This window comes from Pelmatolapia mariae, linkage group LG12 (assembly GCF_036321145.2).
Source record: "Pelmatolapia mariae isolate MD_Pm_ZW linkage group LG12, Pm_UMD_F_2, whole genome shotgun sequence".
Lineage (NCBI taxonomy): Eukaryota > Metazoa > Chordata > Actinopteri > Cichliformes > Cichlidae > Pelmatolapia > Pelmatolapia mariae.
The window spans coordinates 37,474,625-37,492,307 of NC_086237.1; the positions used below are offsets into that span (position 1 = coordinate 37,474,625).

The 17,683-nt window shown below is 36.8% G+C and overlaps 2 protein-coding genes across 3 annotated transcripts in view; one reads left to right on the forward strand and one right to left on the reverse strand.

Annotated features, from left to right (window-relative positions):
• prdm6 (PR domain containing 6) overlaps nt 1-17,683 on the forward strand; it is a 143,749-nt gene that overhangs the window by 77,871 nt on the left and 48,195 nt on the right. The gene's annotated exons all lie outside the window — the stretch shown is intronic.
• Nucleotides 6,414-10,226, reverse strand: LOC134639172 (GTPase IMAP family member 8-like). The gene is made up of 3 exons (XM_063490266.1): nt 10,214-10,226; nt 8,150-9,349; nt 6,414-8,068 (listed from the first exon to the last, which is right to left on the reverse strand). Exons 1-3 carry the CDS (start codon nt 10,224-10,226, stop codon nt 6,414-6,416), a joined length of 2,868 nt encoding a protein of 955 aa, XP_063346336.1.

Here is a 17,683-nt window from a genome sequence, read left to right on the forward strand (position 1 = left end):
AACTGCTGATCGTCCTCGGCGGTTTTAAATGTTCCTTTGCAGATCCAAACTGAATCAGGTCACTCGAAAGTACCTTTTATTAACAGAATTGGGAGGTGTTGCCCTGTACAAGTATGACAGCAATGTAAAGGATATATCTGATAGAATGGAGCATTCTCTGCATTGTTTATGCTCTATTGCATCTTAGCATAAAGAATTTTTTTCTTTCGGTTGAAGTCTATCATAAAGGCTCCATCCACCGAGTGAGTCTTCAAAACATCTTCCTTCCTAAAAAAAGGTGATACAGGTCAGCTATCAGTCATAGGCGTGGTTTCATAATTTTATACTTAATCCATTTTAGCATACTAATTATTTTTTTGGATGAGTCTTATTTTGATAAACTAAAACATACAGGACATGTAAAGCTCTTATCTAAGACTCCAATCACTGATGACTGTTTCCTGTTTGATGAGTGTCAGCTCGAGTCACGTTGCCATTCTGGCTTACAGCTAGCAAATGTTTACTAAAATGTTATTGAGAGTGCTTCACTTGCTGCACAGGGCAATGAGCAAACCATGGGCCACAAAATGAGCTTAACTTGTCTAACTGAAGGGAAGAAAACTGAAATCTGGAAAATTTGGTCCATCGGTAAAATAAGATCAAAAGAGTTCTAAGAAAGGTGTTCTAAAAATGTTCTTTTTCTAAAACTTTTTTGTGTTTTCAATACAAGTGTGTCAAAACAGCAACCATTTAATTTGGTTTATTTTTACAGAAAGTCGATAAAGTTTTAGGATTTTAGGGAGCAAATACTTGTGAAGGTCAAATTTGCCTCAGAACACTAGAATAGAACACATTCCTATAGATGGTTTTACTATCGGATGAATTGAATTGATACAAAACCTGATGAATGTAAAACAAAGCTGAATCAGTCGGTCAGTCTGTGAGAGAAGGGGCTTCACTCCCTGTTCAGCAGGAACTGCAGAGGGTCTACAAAATAATCTGCAGTGACCTCTTTTCCACCAGTGCATCCAGTTTGCAGCCAAACACACACAGAGCCAGACCTCAGAACCAGCTATCATTATAAAAACATGCCACCCCCATCTGCGTGCCATGATTTAACTGTGATAAGATACTACAGAAATTTGAAATGGTTTTGGTTTCTAAATTGATACAGCTCTGCCATTTAATTCAGCGAACCATTCTTTTAACTAAATGATACTTTGTGAATCTATGTGTATCATCATTTAATTTAGTTCATACTTTTACTACCACAGCTGTTTCCTAGTTAAAAACAATTTGACCCATATGAGTTGGAAAGTCCTGCTAAAATTATTTTGTATTAAATAATAAATAAACGGGCAAAAGTAATTCACAGTTAATGCACATTACATTACTTGGATTTATGGGTGTAATATACACTATATTATTAAAAGCATTGGTGTCATATCGTTTAATCTTTGAATTTAGGTGTTTTTCATTATATTGACATGCGTGTATGAAATTAAGCACATCAAGCAGTCTTTACAAACATTGTTGAATAGTAGTCTAGGGTTAAGGAATAGGGTTGTTCTAAAGACCTCACTGAATTTGAGCATCAACAATTCAGTTTATGTGAAATGTATGCCCTCCTAGATATCCCACAATCAGTTATAAGTGGTATTATAAATGGTAAAGTGGAAGGAACTACAGTAACTCAGACACAAAGTAGCAGATCACATAAAGTAGCCTCTTGTGAAATTAACATCAGTTGGTATGTAGGTATAATATTTAGGTGGCCCAGTACTTTTGTCTTAATAGTGTTTCCTCTTCAGTTCCATTTTTCTTTTATGCCATGTCGTTGAGAATGTAAAAAAAAATTTGGATTATATGAATTGACCCGAATTCATTTATGATATTTTATACCACTCTTGTTTATTGGGCGTGGATTGCAGAACATCTGAGTATATCAGTATCTGTGGTAGTCATTAAATGAGCAGTGTTTGAAGTTACAGGCCTACTTAGGACTTGTTGCAGCTGGTACAGTAATTAAAAGGTTCACAAGATGAAAATGTTATTGTCAAAGTTCAACACTGGAACTAAAAACCCAAACTGAAAACAGGTCAGCTGAAAAAAACCTTTATCAGGAGAGTTTGAAAGGAGTGCTCTGTTCAGCTATTACAGCAATGAAATGGCTATGGTTGACTGAGAAACAACATTACTGACATATTGCTCATTACTGATGTCCTGTGAGTGACATTGTGATATTATCATGCAGTCTGTCATTTAGAAAACAAAAATAATTATAAATTAATTCATTTGAGCTTACATTTTGTTGCAAATGATGTTTTTGCAAACATGTATTCACTTGACTACTTATTTGCAATATTTGTTAGGACAATATATAACCTTGTAACCCGAATGTCCATTAATTTGGTTGTTACCATTGGTTTTATTTTTAGTGTGTTCATACTTTTAAACTTGTGAAGTACTCTTTTCTTCCTTTAATCACCCAGAACTAATATCCTATCACTAATATCCTGAATATCTCAGCTGAGTCTTTCAGGCCTTGAGATAAAATTTATAATGAATGTGTTGACCACTTCCTTGTGAGTCACTACGTCCTATCTCTTATTTAATGCCAGCACTGAACAAAGTTGCCCTTTTGCTACTAGAGAAGTAATATTATCAGATCACTAAACATTTGTCTTTCATCTCTGTGAGTTGTCAGACCAGCTGACAAATCATAAAAATGAAACTCAGTCTTATCACATTCCTTTATGCACATCGGCGCATCACCCACAAACAGTCCACCATATGTACTGAATGCCTTGACTTTAAAAATTACTATTTAGATGCCAAAACCATGTGATGCTTTACAAGCAGTTTGCCATTATAACACAAAGTGGGCAATTGAGCCAATTATATTAAAGCTCATACACTTAATAAAAAAAAAAGAGTGACACGTCACACAAAAAAGTGAGAGTAGAATAGACTTTTATAGAAATCCTTAATAGCAAAAATGAGATATGTAGCATTCTTGGTATTCTGACGTTGTGGTGTATATCTATGTCCCAGTGGTCATTAAAATTACAGTTATAGCTGCCATGTGGCAAGACTTGCTTGTAGAAGGACTTTTTAATGGGTGTAACCACCTATTATAAAGCTTTTATTTATCTTTAGGTTGTCGGGGGTAAGTGCTAGATATTGTTTCACACTGCACAAATTAAAGAAGTAACAAACTATATCAAGATTGTATAAAGGAAATTAACCTTAGTTTTCGTTTTGGTTTTTTTACTTTGCATTCGCATTTTATGGGAATAAACTGGGAATATGATCTTTTAACAGCAAACTTAAAATCAAGCACATTTTATATTCACTGTGTTAGGAACACTAACTTTTATTTTACTATAGCTCCCAACATTGTTATGCACTCTTTTTGGTTGACCCCACTTCTGTTTTTATGGGCAGTGATTCTTGTGAATAAACCAATTCTGCCACATCAATTATTACAATTCCTACTGAGTCCTGTAATATTAGGACTTTGCTGCCAACTGGTGGTAGACAAATTAAAATGGAGATGGTATTGGCGTGAGTAGATCAAGCCTAGGTAATAAAGCAGGTCAAATAAAAAATATTTTATTACAATATTCTTAACTGTCCTTTTACTCTGGCTAAATATTGCCAAAAATATGTCTGTACAAGAGCAACCCTGACCAAAAAGCAATCATTGGGAGATGCTAAGTATGCACTAAACTTTGTTGATGGTTTTTTGAAGTGATAGAACACCTATAAAGTAAAGGACTGGACATATTTTACCAACAGGTCTGTACAGCCTCCACCAGTGTGTGAATGTGAGAGTGAATGAATACTGGAATTGTAAAGCGCTTTGGGTGCTTTGAAAAGCGCTATATAAATGCAATCCATTATTATTATTATTACAGCTGTTCAACTAAGGAAAAACTGTGTTTTTGCGCACTTTTTGCATGAATCTAAAGATCTTCATTATCTGCAGAGTTGAGTTATTTTCCCGAGAACTGGCTTAGGTGTGGGTGAGCTGTTGCTTTCCAAGCAATGCTTGTTAAAACAGATCACAATAGGATGTAACTTTGAGTAAACTTTTCACGTAAACAACCCAAATTTATCGCCAGAGCCTCTGCACTGAGAATTCTACTGAAATTGATCAAATGAATAATTTATGTCATGTCAGTGTTTTGGATAAATATTTGTAACTGGCAAATTACAATAAGTAAAACCATATAGTGTAGTGTACACATTCAGTGCGGTTTCATTTTATAACTGTACTTGGTCATTTTTTTCCCCCCAGCTTAAGTTTTAAGCAAACTAATTAACCATGACTGGGACACTCCCACTGAAAACGCTATGGGCAGAAGAACAGAATCAACTTTCTGGGATTTTCCTTACCTGGATGATTGAGCATGCACCAAGATAACAAACTAATTGTAATCACTACTGAATTAAACAGAAATGCAGCTGTGAGGTGGGAGTTAGGTTAGAAGTGAGTGTGCAGTACAAGCCACAGTTTATCATAGCACACGCTGCAGGTGAACCTTAAAAGCAGAATTCCTGAATTTTCTTTACTAGTAGCTAAGAGTACATACAGTTTGGGTGTTCACCTGAAACTGACTACAAACCTACCCTGTAAGCTGTGTCTTACCTGTACATCTTTAGGCACTTTGTTACTACCAACCTGTCACAAAAACCCATACTTTATTCCTAATTGTGAAAGGTGAAACCTAGGTCTAAGCTCCACCCCTTGTGGGCAGGTTTGAGTTGTTTTTCTTCCCTTTATAAGCACAGGTGAAAGTAATTAGTGTCTCTTCGTTTGAGGCTGGAGTGGTGTGTGTGGGTCCTTTGTGCAGAGCACTGGTGTGGTGGATCTTGATTTTCCAAAGCCATAAACCCCATAGAAAATAATATTTTGATTCTTCCACTGCTGGGTCTGGCATTAAGGGTTGTGCTTAATCTTTAGAAGGCCCATTTCATGTGAGAGCCTTGTAGTTGACTTTCTGTGTTATTTGTTGGTTGGAAGATGTCTCTGAGGCACAGAAAAGGGCCATTAAAATGCTAGTAAGTTGCTCGGAATTGCATTATCAAGCATGGAAAGCATTTATAGGGCCTGTATATGGAGTAAAGCAAATAATATTGTGAGTGATGTGAAGAATCCATTTGTCTCCTTCAACTGTATATTACTATTGTCCCACCTTGTTCCCAAAACATGATCGATCTTTTATTCCTCAAGGCTTTCACATCTCCAAACATTAGCAACACAGAGGTTACTAAATTGATGTGGCCAAAGAGAGTGAAAATGTCTGCATATTGTGTTGATATGTTTATTTTTATGTGGTGAAGTCAGGTGACTTCCACTGAAAGCAAATGTCCCCACAGTAAAAATACATAAAAACTATCTATTTATCTTTTTTGTTGTTGTTGCCTCAGAATTATATTCTCAAGTTCTCTTTCATGCTTTGCTACCAAAACTGCAAAGTCAGTGATGTATCTCTGTCTGAATTCACTGAGCTCCTCTTCTTGTTTTCTGGCTTCCACTTTATTTTTCCTCCTCTTCTCCTCCACTTCTTTTTCTTAGTTTTCTTGCAATATTTTCCATTCTTATTCCCCTGTTCTTTTCAGAGTCTATATTCTTCTGCTCTGTTTTTTCCTGCTCAAAATTGATTGAGCTTTTTCTGCCGTGCTTGCTCCTCCAGTCTCAGTTGCTCATCTTGAAGGCTTTTTTCCTCCCACTCTTTTTGTTTTTTCTCCCAAGCCTCTACTTCTTTTCAAATGTCTTCTTTCCATCTATATATTCCATATATTTTTCCTTTCTTCTTGCAATTTGTATTTCCTCTTTATTTTGTTCCCATTGCTATTGTGCTCTCTTTTCCTCATCCTTTTTCTTAATAAGTTAATTCTTCTGTCTTTCTATCTCTTCTTCCTTCTCCTTCATAATCTTATGGATTTCCTTCTGAATCTCAGACATGTCGTAGTCACCATCAAAGGTCAAAGCAAAAAGAACAAAACTGCTTTACACTGACATATATTAACATGTCGCAATTTTAACCAAAATTGCTATATAAATATATAAAATATCACTTTTAATGCACCTGATAGCTATCAATAACAGTCCTATTGATTAGTATCCACTTTTATTAATGTACTTGTAGACTTTTTAAAAATTGACTTTCATGCAAGTACTGACCAGAAGAAGTATGTCAGATGTGCATGTAAATGACAGCGACCACAAGAAAAGCAATTCAAAACTATGTTTATATGTAGAAACGTACATATGGAAACTTGTTTTCTTTTTCTTTTCTTTCAAAGGAAATGGCCTCCATTAAACACTCATTGATGTGATAACTTCAAATGTTGCTCACATCCAAGTAAACATCACTAAAGGGTCATCATATCTTGAAGCATATCAGCATATCAATGTAAAAAAGTCATAAGATGGAACAGTTTTTTTCTGTGGCTTTCCTCACGTGTTCCTGGATCCACTCATTTATTTCTTCCTCGTGAGCTTTCTGTAGTTCGTCTATTTGTTTTGGTTCTGGAATATACCGTTTGAGCTCGCTCATTTCTTCTTCTTGTCTCTTTTTCATTAGGTCAAAGTCCTTTTGATATGCCTTGTTCCTGCTCAGCTGTTGAATCATTAAGTCATTGGTTTTTTGTTGCTTTAGTTTCATATTCTCAACTTCCCTTTCATGCTTTGCTACCACAACTGCAAAGTCAGTGGTGTATCTCTGTCTGAATTCATTGATCTCCTCTGCTTGCTTTCTGGCTTCCTCTTGATTTTTCCTCCTCATCTCCTCCACTTGCTTTTCTAAGTTTTGTTGCAATTCTCTCCATTCTTTTTCCTCCTGTTCTTTTCTGAGTCGATCCTCTTCTTTTCTTCTGCGTTCATGTTCTTTTTTTTCTTGCTCATATTCAGCTCTGAGTTTTTCTAACCGTGCTTGCTCCTTCAGTCTCAGTTGTTCTTCTCGAAGTCGTTTTTTCTCCCACTCTTTTTGTTCTTTCTCCCAAGCTTCTATTTCTTTACGTATTTCTTCGTTCCTTTGGTTTGCATATGTAGCTTCTTCCGGTTTGGATTTAATTTCTTTCTCTTTCTGTACCCACTGTTGTTGCTGAATTTCTTCCCTCCGTTTCCTCTCTTTTTCCTCTTCTGCTCTCTTTTCCTCCATCCTTTTCTTCTCCTCCTCCTCTTTCCTAATGAGTTCTTCCTTCTCTTGCAATGCTTTTTCTCTTGCAGCTCTTTCTTGTTCAGTTTTTCGCTGCACCTCTTGGAGTTTCTTTTCATGTTCTTTCTCAAGGTCCTTCTTCTGTCTTTCTATCTCTTCTTCTTTCTTCTTCATAATCTTCTGCATTTCCTTCTGAATTGCTGCCTCTGCCTCTTTGAACATCTCTGAGGTGTAGTAGCCACCACCATTTTTCTTCACCATTGACTCAATCTTGGTGAGCAGCTGACTAACTTGAGAGCGGTTACGTGGATCATTGTTATTGAACACATGGTATCGTCCTCCGCAATCAGCTGTCAGTTGTTTTAGGAATCCTTCGCTGTCTTCTTTCATATAACTCTCAATTGTTTGATTTTTTAGGTCATCTCCTCTGGTGAATAAGATAATGATGAAGTCATTTGAATTCTTGCCAAAAAAGTTTTTGATGAGCTCCACAGTTTTTTTTTCCTCCTCTGTAAAACGACCAACCTGCAGGACGAGTAAGAACACATGAGGTCCAGGAGCCAACATTGTGACGCATTTCACGAGTTCCTGTTTAACATCATCGTTGGACAGACTTGTGTCGAATAAACCAGGTGTGTCCACCACAACAACAGGGTGCCCATTTATCTCTGTTGTTTCTTTTTGGCAAAGCTTGGTTACTGATTTCATACTGGCTTTCGAGTGGAAGCAGTCCCTTCCCAATATAGTGTTTGCAGTGGCACTTTTTCCACTTCCAGTCTTACCAATCAACACGATTCTGAGATGATTTGGAATTTCTTTTTCTGGAATTTGTCCATTTTTCAGAATTTGTTCTTTTTTCGGAATTCGTTCTTTTTTCACAATTTTTTCAAAATGTATCTTCTTATTCAGTTCAGACATTACTTCAGGTTTCAATCTGGGCAGTGAAAATCTTTGGCGAGGTCTTGGGATCATTGTTATTTTGAAGCCTGTTGATGCCTGACCTTTCATCTTTTCTACAGCATCCAATAACTGAGGGATCTGCTCTTGGTCATTGATGTTGAAGATAATGTATCGGCCAAAAAAGCTCTGAACAAGTTCTTGGATTTCTCTATTAGTTTTTACATACTTAACAACATCTGGGTGTGTAGGATCTGACTCCACAGTAAAAAGAATCATGGTGTAGTTGTCAAATTGGGATCTCAGTGTATCTTTGATAGTCTCCACCTCTTTCTTGTCTTCACTCGTTGGAGGATCCAGTGGTAAAACCAAGATGAAGGCATGGACACCCTCTGGATCACAGAGGGAAATACTCTTGAACGCTATCTTCTTTGTTTCCTCCTCAGGTTTTCCACAGAGAGCAGGCAGCTCCACCAGTGAAACCAGACGACCGCACACCGCACCCTCATTTTTAATACACTGAGATGATTCAGGTTCTACTTTTCTTTCTCCCAGGATGGCATTTGCAGCTGAGGTTTTGCCAACCCCAAATCTCCCAAACAGCACCAAATTCAAAGGTTTGAGTTTTGGACTTTGAGGTACTTCTATACTGACCTGAGGGTTTTCATTCAGTTCCAAATACAAAGAACAGTTTTTATTGGGAATTTGAGGCTCTTCAGTCCCATGTCCAGATTCTTCTTCTGGTTCTTCTACTAGGTCAGCAGTCTCTGTATAGTTCAAATGTCCTCCCCTGTTGTAAGCCACAATTTCGCCTTCTATCTTTCCCATCAGTGTTTCACGATCTGAGTCAAGAAAGTCTTTCTTGTCAAAGTCCAGTGTGAAATGCCTCTTTCTGCAGTTCTGGATAAACTGATCCATTGCTGTATTCTTTGCTTCACCCTTTTGTGTTGTGATGACCATGGAGTATTTAAAGGCATCACCACCAAACAAGCACAGGATGGACTTCAGAGTGCGTCTGTCATCCTCAGTGAAATCAGAAGGGTTGACTATGAGCAGGAGAACATTTGGTCCAGGGGGGCAACGGGCCACACACATCTTCATTTCAAGTTTCACTTTTTCAACAGGCAGACTGAAGAGGTCTGTGGTTTTTGCCACTGTTACAGGTATTTTTCTCCATTCTCCTTGTACTATAGATTTCTTCGGTAATGTTTGACGAATAGGATTCTTTTTCCCTGTGATGAAGTTGCTTAGTGCAGTCTTTTCATTATCATTCTTCCCAAATATGACAATCCTGAATTGAGATGCTGTAGAAAAACACAAAAAGCATATTAAATACCGTATTGTTCCAATTTCCTTAGTTTCATAGTAGCAATATGTGATTGGTCTTTTCTGTACAGTAAACACAACCCACGTTTCAATGACGATTACTAGGCTTATAAAGGTCATAGTTGGCTGATCAGATTTAACCCATGGATAACACTCCATAGACACCTATTACTCTGTGGGACAGTAAGGTTGCCACCACTCTACATTGTAATCATTGGTTATTATTGATCTCCGACTTTCTTCCACAGCATGTCTTTGTCCTGTCTTCCTCCACTCACCCCCAACTGGTCATGGCAGATGGCTGCCCCTCCCTGAGCCGGTTCTTTTGGCGGTTTCTTTGTATTATAAGGGAGTTTTTCCTTCCCACTGTCACCCAAGTATTTGCTCATAGGGGGTCATTTGCTTGTTTGGTTTCTCTCTCTTTACCTTACAATATAAGGCACTTTTAGGAAATTGTTGTTATAATTTAGTGCTATATAAATAAAACAAAATTGAAAAATTCAGAGGGTTCTGGTGAAAAAAACAAGGATCATCAGGAAAAAAAGATTTGCTAAACACGATGCACACACACAATAATGTGTGTTGTGGTGGTTCAAAAATACCTGTAAGCTCACATTCCCGGTGAATGACTTTACATTGCACTACTTACTACTTGGATAATGTGTGGAATGCAGGATGTCAAAGTCTTTGGACTCTGTTGGAAAGTCTTTCAGTGTTTAATAAATATTCACACTCATGGATCTATTACTTAAACATCTTTAAGTGTTACTAGCGTTTATTTAATTTCTCAAATAGCAACAACCCTGAATGCAGGGACATTTTTGGCCATCTGCTGAACTCACCACGTGCTGCCATGTTTTCGCCTTTTCGCCCTGGAAACTTCAGCTGGGCAAAATGTTGGTATCTGTTGGGGATGAATAAAAGCAACAAAAAGGGATTAACAATGAACTTGTGACAAAAGAAAGAACTATACTTTCATAGACTAATCCATTTTTCAGTTATTGTTTTTATACTCCTATATTCATTGCACCTCCAGCATTTCTTTACAATATGCATTAATCCTGTACTGCAACAACTACAGCAAACAGATGCCTCAGATGTTAAATAAGTGGTATAACTAATATATATATATACATTAAAAATAAAACATCAGTATTGTTAAGCAATGTATCTGTTTTCACATAAACCATTAACAAGAAACCAGCAGACATAGAGAGTAAAATTAAACAAATTTAACTGCTCCTCCCATTTAACACTGAGTAAGTTTTATTACTGTGTTATCTTCTAATGTCAGGAAAGTGTGTTGGATCCATTTTAAACATTTGTTGGTATTAGGATTGCATATAATACCAACAAATTTCATTACCGTTGGTAAAATGTACTATTATGAACAAATTATTCATCGCAATCAATATATCATAATGTTATTAAAGCAGTAACTATGGTTAACTTCATTATTGCCACACTTTCCGGATCATATACATTCAGTAGTATAGAACCAATAGTTCATCCCTAAAGTATGTTGACCGTTTGGTGGTCTGGTTAGGTAACCAGAACTCTACCCTGCTGCTTCACTTTGGAGAATGGAAAAACATATATGCCTGTTTTTAGCAGGAGCAGTCATCAGATACAATCTTATGAAACAGGAGTGCCTGTCTATGGTATTTATGGGAGTGTTTTCTACAATGAGCTTTTCAGAACTGCAAACTAAAGACATTAATTTGATTAGAGTTTGAATTAGAGGCCCTTCTGTATCTGCTCACTGACTTATTAGACTCATTTAACAGGGTGTGTCTAAGGTATCTCTCCTTTTGTTCGGTGGGATGGGGCAGTTTTTTTTCTTTCTGTTTAAATCACCTGACTTTGTCACACAACAAGAAGATAACAGGTGTATTAATAATGTAAAATGTATTCTTAGATATTACATAAAATTTTCTGGCATAAAACTATATTTCTGTAGTATCTTGGCAAATGCAAGAGTTAAGCATTAGTACATGTATATGATGAATACAGTTCAATGAATAATCTCTGACTTAAATGGCTTCAGCATAAATAACCTAAATATCTGAATTACATTTTGAGAATTCACTCCACAGTAGTATTACATTGACATACTTAAACATGCTGCACTGAAATTATTCCATTGTCAGAGCATGTGGTAATACCACTTTTGATATGCCTAAGCAAAAATACAATTAAAAGGTTGTTTTGGTCTTTTTATAGTTTAGGGATAACCGTTTGAACTCTACGTACGTCCATGTATTTTAAATTTTTGTTAAATATACTTCAATGTAAGTACTCACCAGATGACTTCCTCATGGTGTCCAAGCTCATAAATGAAGGTAGAAGCCTAAAAGGAAAACAGATCACGTACTTCACTGAGGCAGGGCTTTTGTTATTATGACAGACAGACGACTTAACCTACGACGATAACTGATTGTGGTACGTCAAGGAAACAGCTACAGTTTTTCCTGGAAGAGAAAAGAAATTTTGGCACACATGTCTGACAGTAATAGTAAGCCACACAGTCATTCTAATGAGAAGATATAGGATTTTTAAGCACAACATAGCCAGAAACATTTTTAATATATTTATTTGTAGTCTGTGCACATTATATTTGCAAATGACAAATATGAGAACTTAACTGGTAGATAAGTTCACCCTTAAACATGCTAAATATGAATGAAAGAAAGATCTTTAATTTAATTGTAACAAGAATCTGTTACACTTACATGTGCTCCTATAATAGTATTTTGAAATATATTTTAATAATAACTAGACTGACTCTACGAATAACTTTTATTTTTTAAAATAACTGATTAAAAATGTTCAAATACACATTTAGGAAGAAGTGATAACAAATCTCTCTCTGTGTTTTCATGTATTTCTATGACTATGGCTTTACTTGTTCTCTCTCCCCTTATTTTTTCAAGTTTTTCCTTTGTCACTCATAATGAATACACAAATAACCCAGGCTGTTGTTTCAAATACCTTTTTATTATTTATAATTTATTATTATTATTTGTTTTATTAAGTAAATAAATAAAAAACACAACCATAAGGCAAATGTTAGGTGCTCTAAACAAACAAAGTGTGGCAGTAAAAACGAGTATAACCTGTCCACAGGGGGTTGTTCATAACTTTAGCTCACGTGGAATGAGGATGAAATGTTGGGATTAAACATGCAAACAGTCAAGATATGTTGCTGCTGTTGTGAAACTAACTCTAGAAGCACAGCTTCAAATGGCTTACTGAGACTGAAACTGAGACTTCAAACACCAGTTCATTATTAATTAGAAGTAGCCTAAACATAATTAACTATACTAATCCCATGGATGCACTCATATTGTACCATTTTATTGAGTCTACTTCAGCTAAAAAGGGTTTTAAAGGTTTACCCCTACCCACTGGCCTAAGGTATTATTATTATTATTAGTATTATCCACTAAAGAGTATATATTAAAATGTTTTTCAAATGCAGACTCATCTTCCTGGGTGTTACTGCCAATGATTTGTAGGTTTCTGCAGCATGTCGTTAGTTGTCTGACTTGTCCTCAGCATTTCCCATTGGCTTACAGAAACTTTGCAGCAAAAAAAGTTTAAAAAATATGTAAAATATGCATGTTCATGTGACATTTCCGGTTTGTTAGTGACGTCTGTAGTGTGATTTGTTGTCTTTCGATTTTCACTCAATCAGTAAAGCTGTGTGGTTCCCTGAAGAAGAAAAACAAACTTTGGCAGTACCCAGCCTGTTCGTCTCTCTCTCTCTCTCTGCAGTAATGACACCTAAAACGCGAAACAACTTGCCCAACTATGCACCCGCCCAACGCATCAAAGAAATGTACTTTCAATCTGACACCGTTCAGCTTTATCAGAAAGGAAAGAAGTGTTAGAATGTAAAAGGACTTTTTTTCTACTTTTAGTTTACTACAGTTAGTTATTATTTATGCATATTCATCCATTAAACTGGACTCTAATGTTTATTTCTTTTAGGATGCATTTTAAAATTCTTTTACTTGCTTTTAAAACCCTCCATGGCATAGCCCCATCTTATCTGTCTGAGCTGCTACAGCCTTATATGCCGACCCGCTCGCTTAGGTCAGCTGATCAGCTGTTCCTTAATGTATCCAGGACTGAGGATAAACATAGAGGAGATTGTGCTTTTGCTGTAGTAGCTCCAAACTGTGGAACGATCTGCCTTTAGAGTCAGGCTTCTTCTCTGCCTGTTTTTAAATCATGCCTGAAAACCCATCTCTTCACCCCGGCCTTTGACACCATGTAAGATGTTGGTTTTAGTTTTAGTTGATTCCATGCTGGTTTATCTTGTTTTTAAAAATAGGGCTGTTTTAATTTTCATATACTATGTGTTTTATTTGTTACTGTTTTGTTTTATTCTATTGTTCTTAACTTATTTACTGTATAGCACTTTGGTCCTGTGCTGGGTATTTTGGAGTTGGATTGGATTGGATATTTAGACTTTAGTTTGATTACATTCACGTCATTTATAGCACAAGTCAATGCAAACTAAAGAATAGGTGGTCCTACAGGTCGGTCACCTTTTATCAATATATTTCACCTCTGTAAAGATTGTGTTTTTTCTTAATCAGTCAAGCTTTATTTGTGTAGCATCTTCTATTGAGATTTAAAGTGAAGATTTACATATGAATAATAAGCTGATAATAACAGAAAACAAAACAAGCAACCAAAACATAAAGAGTGTCCCAAAAAGAAGAAGTCAATGCAATAACACAGTGATATAAAATTACCGCAATATCTCAATGAATACGCAGTTTGTATGTTTACATTCAAGAGAGCTGACAAATATACATATACGCAGTGTGATTTGTCCTCATCCTAGCTGTCCTTTGGTGCAAAGCTCAACTAGGGCAATCTGCTAGAAACACCAGCTAAAAAGTAAAATCAATAATCACAAGGTTTTCTGTGCAGCACCATTACTTATTTATTTTCGCCTCTTTGTGACCAATTTAACGAAGTGACATTTCCAGTGTCTGCATATTTGTGTAGATAAATTTATCACTGGAATCACAATTTTTAAGAAAAAAATAGACTCACTGTAAAATAAAAATAAATGTGCTTTGCCAACACTTCTCCATCAGTCTTCCTTTTCCAATTTTCTTAAAAAATAATAATACGTATATGTTAACTGTATAGTGAGTAAATGCTTTTTAAGAAAACTTCATTTGACCTGTGTGAAATGGCAAAAAATGCAAAAATGACTAAAAAGTGAAAGTTCTCTTTCACAGCTACTCTGACTTTTATGTGCAAAACCCATTAGCTATTGCGATCACTTTATATATACATATAATACATCTAAACACTGAAAAACTGAACAACACTGAAACACAAAACTTCTCATAAAATGCTACACGCACTATTTTGTGTGGCTTTCTTCACATGTTCCTGAATCCACTCATTTATCTCCTCTTGATGCGCTTTCTTCAGCTCATCAATTTGCTTGTTTAGCTGCTCTTTACTGTCAAAGTGCAAACTTGATAATTTTAGGTTAGTCATTTCAGTTTGTTGTCTTTTCTGCAGCTTGTCAAAGTCTTTGTCATAGGCCTTTTTTCTCCTGAGCTGCCTTATCATGAAGTCATTTTGGTTTTGTTGCCTCTGCCTCAAATCTTCTGTTTCATTTCTATATTTTTCCATCTCAGCTGATATATCCTGGTTAAATCTCTGTCTGAATTCATTGCATTCTTCAGCTTGTTTTCTGGCCTCCTCTTCATGTTTCCTCATCATTTCATACAGTTCCTTCCTATAGTTTTCTTCCAGTTGTCTTTCCTCTTGTTCTCTTCTGATTTGTTCCTCTTGTCTTCTTTCGATTTCATATCTCTCTAGTTCCTGCATAGATTCCTCTCTGAGCTTTTTAAGTCGTCTCTGCTCCTCCCAAAATCTCTCTTCCTCCTCAAAACATTGTTTATCCCACCATGCTCTTCTTTCCTCTACCCAAGCCTTTCTTTCTTTTCTCATTATTTCTCTGTTCTGTAATAAGATCCCAGCAGGAATCACTCGTCTTTGTATTTCTTTCTGCAGAGCTTCATCTTCTTTATCCCACTTATAAATTTGGTTCTTCTCCTCCAATTTTATAGCAGTCTCTTCTTCTTCTCTCTTTTTTCTTTCTCTATTCATATTTTCCTGCTGTTTCTTAATGCGACCCTCCATTTCTTTGGCTACATGGGCTTGGTTTGCTTTTATTTCTTCTTCAAATTTGGCTGTTAGCTGTGCTAATTTGTTCCTCTTCACTTGCATTTCCACCTCATATTTTCTTTTAAGATCCCTCTGTTCACTCTGTATCTCTCTTGCTTTGTCTTTCATGATCTTCTGCATTTCCATCTGTATTGCTGCCTCTGCTTCTTCAAACATTTCTGAGGTGTAGTAGCCACCACCATTCTTCCTCACCATCAATTCAATTTTGGTCAGAAGCTGACTGACTTGAGATCGATTGTTATAATCATTGTTATTGAAGACATGGTATCGCCCTCCACAATCAGTTGACAGTTTTTTTAGGAATCCCTCGCTGTCTTCTTTTATATAACTCTCAAATGTTTGACCTCGAAGGTCATCTCCTCTGGTGAATATGACAATAATGAAATCCTTTGTCTTCTCACCAAAAAAGTTTTGGATGAGCTCCACGGTATCTTTTTCTTCCTTTGTGAAGCGACCAATCTGCACCACCAGTAAGAACACATGAGGTCCAGGAGCCAGTAAGCTGATACATTTAACAAGCTCTTGTTCAACTTCTTTATTGGACAAAATCGTGTCAAACAAGCCGGGCGTGTCAACCACCACGACAGGGCGCCCATCAATCACTCCTGTTTCTTTCTGACAAACACTTGTCACAGACTTCAGACAGACTTTTGAATAAAAGCACTGTTTGCCCAGCATGGTGTTTCCAGTGGCACTCTTCCCAGAACCAGTTTTCCCAATCAGCACCATCCTGAGAGGCTCTCTGCTTTGCACCATCCTAATAGGTGGTGTCCAGCGATGTCTATAATTTTCTTGCTTTAAAAGGGATACATGTCTTGAAACTGGTTTCAGTGGAGGTTTTGGAAACATATCTTTTGTGAAGCTTCTGCAACCGACAGTTCTCATTGTTTCCACAGTACGCAACAAATCAGCGACTTGATGCTTATCCTGGATGTCAAAAACTATGTATTGTTTACCACAGCGCGTATAGAGCTCTTGGATGTCTTTGTCTTCCTTTAGAATCTTCTCCACTGCTGAAGACTGGTCAAGATTTGGATTTTCAACAATAAAAAACAAGACAGTGAACTTATCGATCACACTCTTGAAAGTATTCTTGATGGCTTGCAGTTCTTTCTTGTCTTCATCAGTAGGATGGTCCAGTGGAAGGACCAGCATGAAGGCATGGACACCCTCAGGTTCACAGAGGAAGACACACTTGTACGATTCATTCATCGCCGTCTCTTTAGGTTTTCCGTGCAAAGTAGGCAGCTCCAGCACAGAAACACGACGGCCACAAACCTCTGCCTGGTGTTTGGTCAGCTCTGATGAGCTCTTAGATGGAATACATTTTCTTTGTCCCAGGATGGCTTTAACAGCTGAAGTTTTCAAGCTTTCATTTCTCCCACACAGAATCAGGTTTAGAGGGGATTTTGTAGTTGTAGGCACCACAATGGGATCAGTGTCTTCAGTAAAAGTTAAATATCCCCTGTTATCACTTACTACTTTCTCCATTTGTTTCATCAGTGCTTGAAGATCGTGTTCAGGAAAATATTTTTCATCAAGCCTGATTTTGTGCTGCTTTTGTCTGCAGTCTTGGACGAGTTGGTTCACTGAGGAATTCCCTCGCCTGTCATCACGTGTTGTGATGACCAATGAGTGTTTGAAAGCATCTTGTCCAAAGAAGCTCACGATGAACTTCATTTTTTGTCTATCGTCCTCGGTGAAATCCAAAGGATTCACTAGCAGCAGCAGAACATTTGGTCCAGGTTGGCAGTGTGCCACACACATTTTTATCTCATATCGCACTCTTTCTGCAGGCACAATGAAGATATTTGATGTTTTCAATAAAGTGAATGGAGTTCTCCTCCACTCTCCTTTAATTTCAGTGAACTGCTTGTTTGTCTTTTGATAAGGACAGTCATATCTTTGACTGATGAAAGTGCTCAGCGTTGTCTTATCGTCATTGTTTTTTCCAAGAATCACAATTCTGAGTTCAGATACTGTAAAAGACAAAAACAGAGGACAAAAAAAAGAAAACAAAGTCATTACATATTGCTGCAATTTTATGACAGGAAATTATCAGCCCTTCTCTATTAATATCAAGA

Bases quoted from the DNA above. Each gene is read 5' to 3' on its own strand.
- LOC134639172 (XM_063490266.1), bottom strand. The intron at 8,069-8,149 runs GTCAGGCATCAA...TGAAACCTGAAG, and splicing joins TGCTGTAGAAAAGATGAAAG to TAATGTCTGAACTGAATAAG.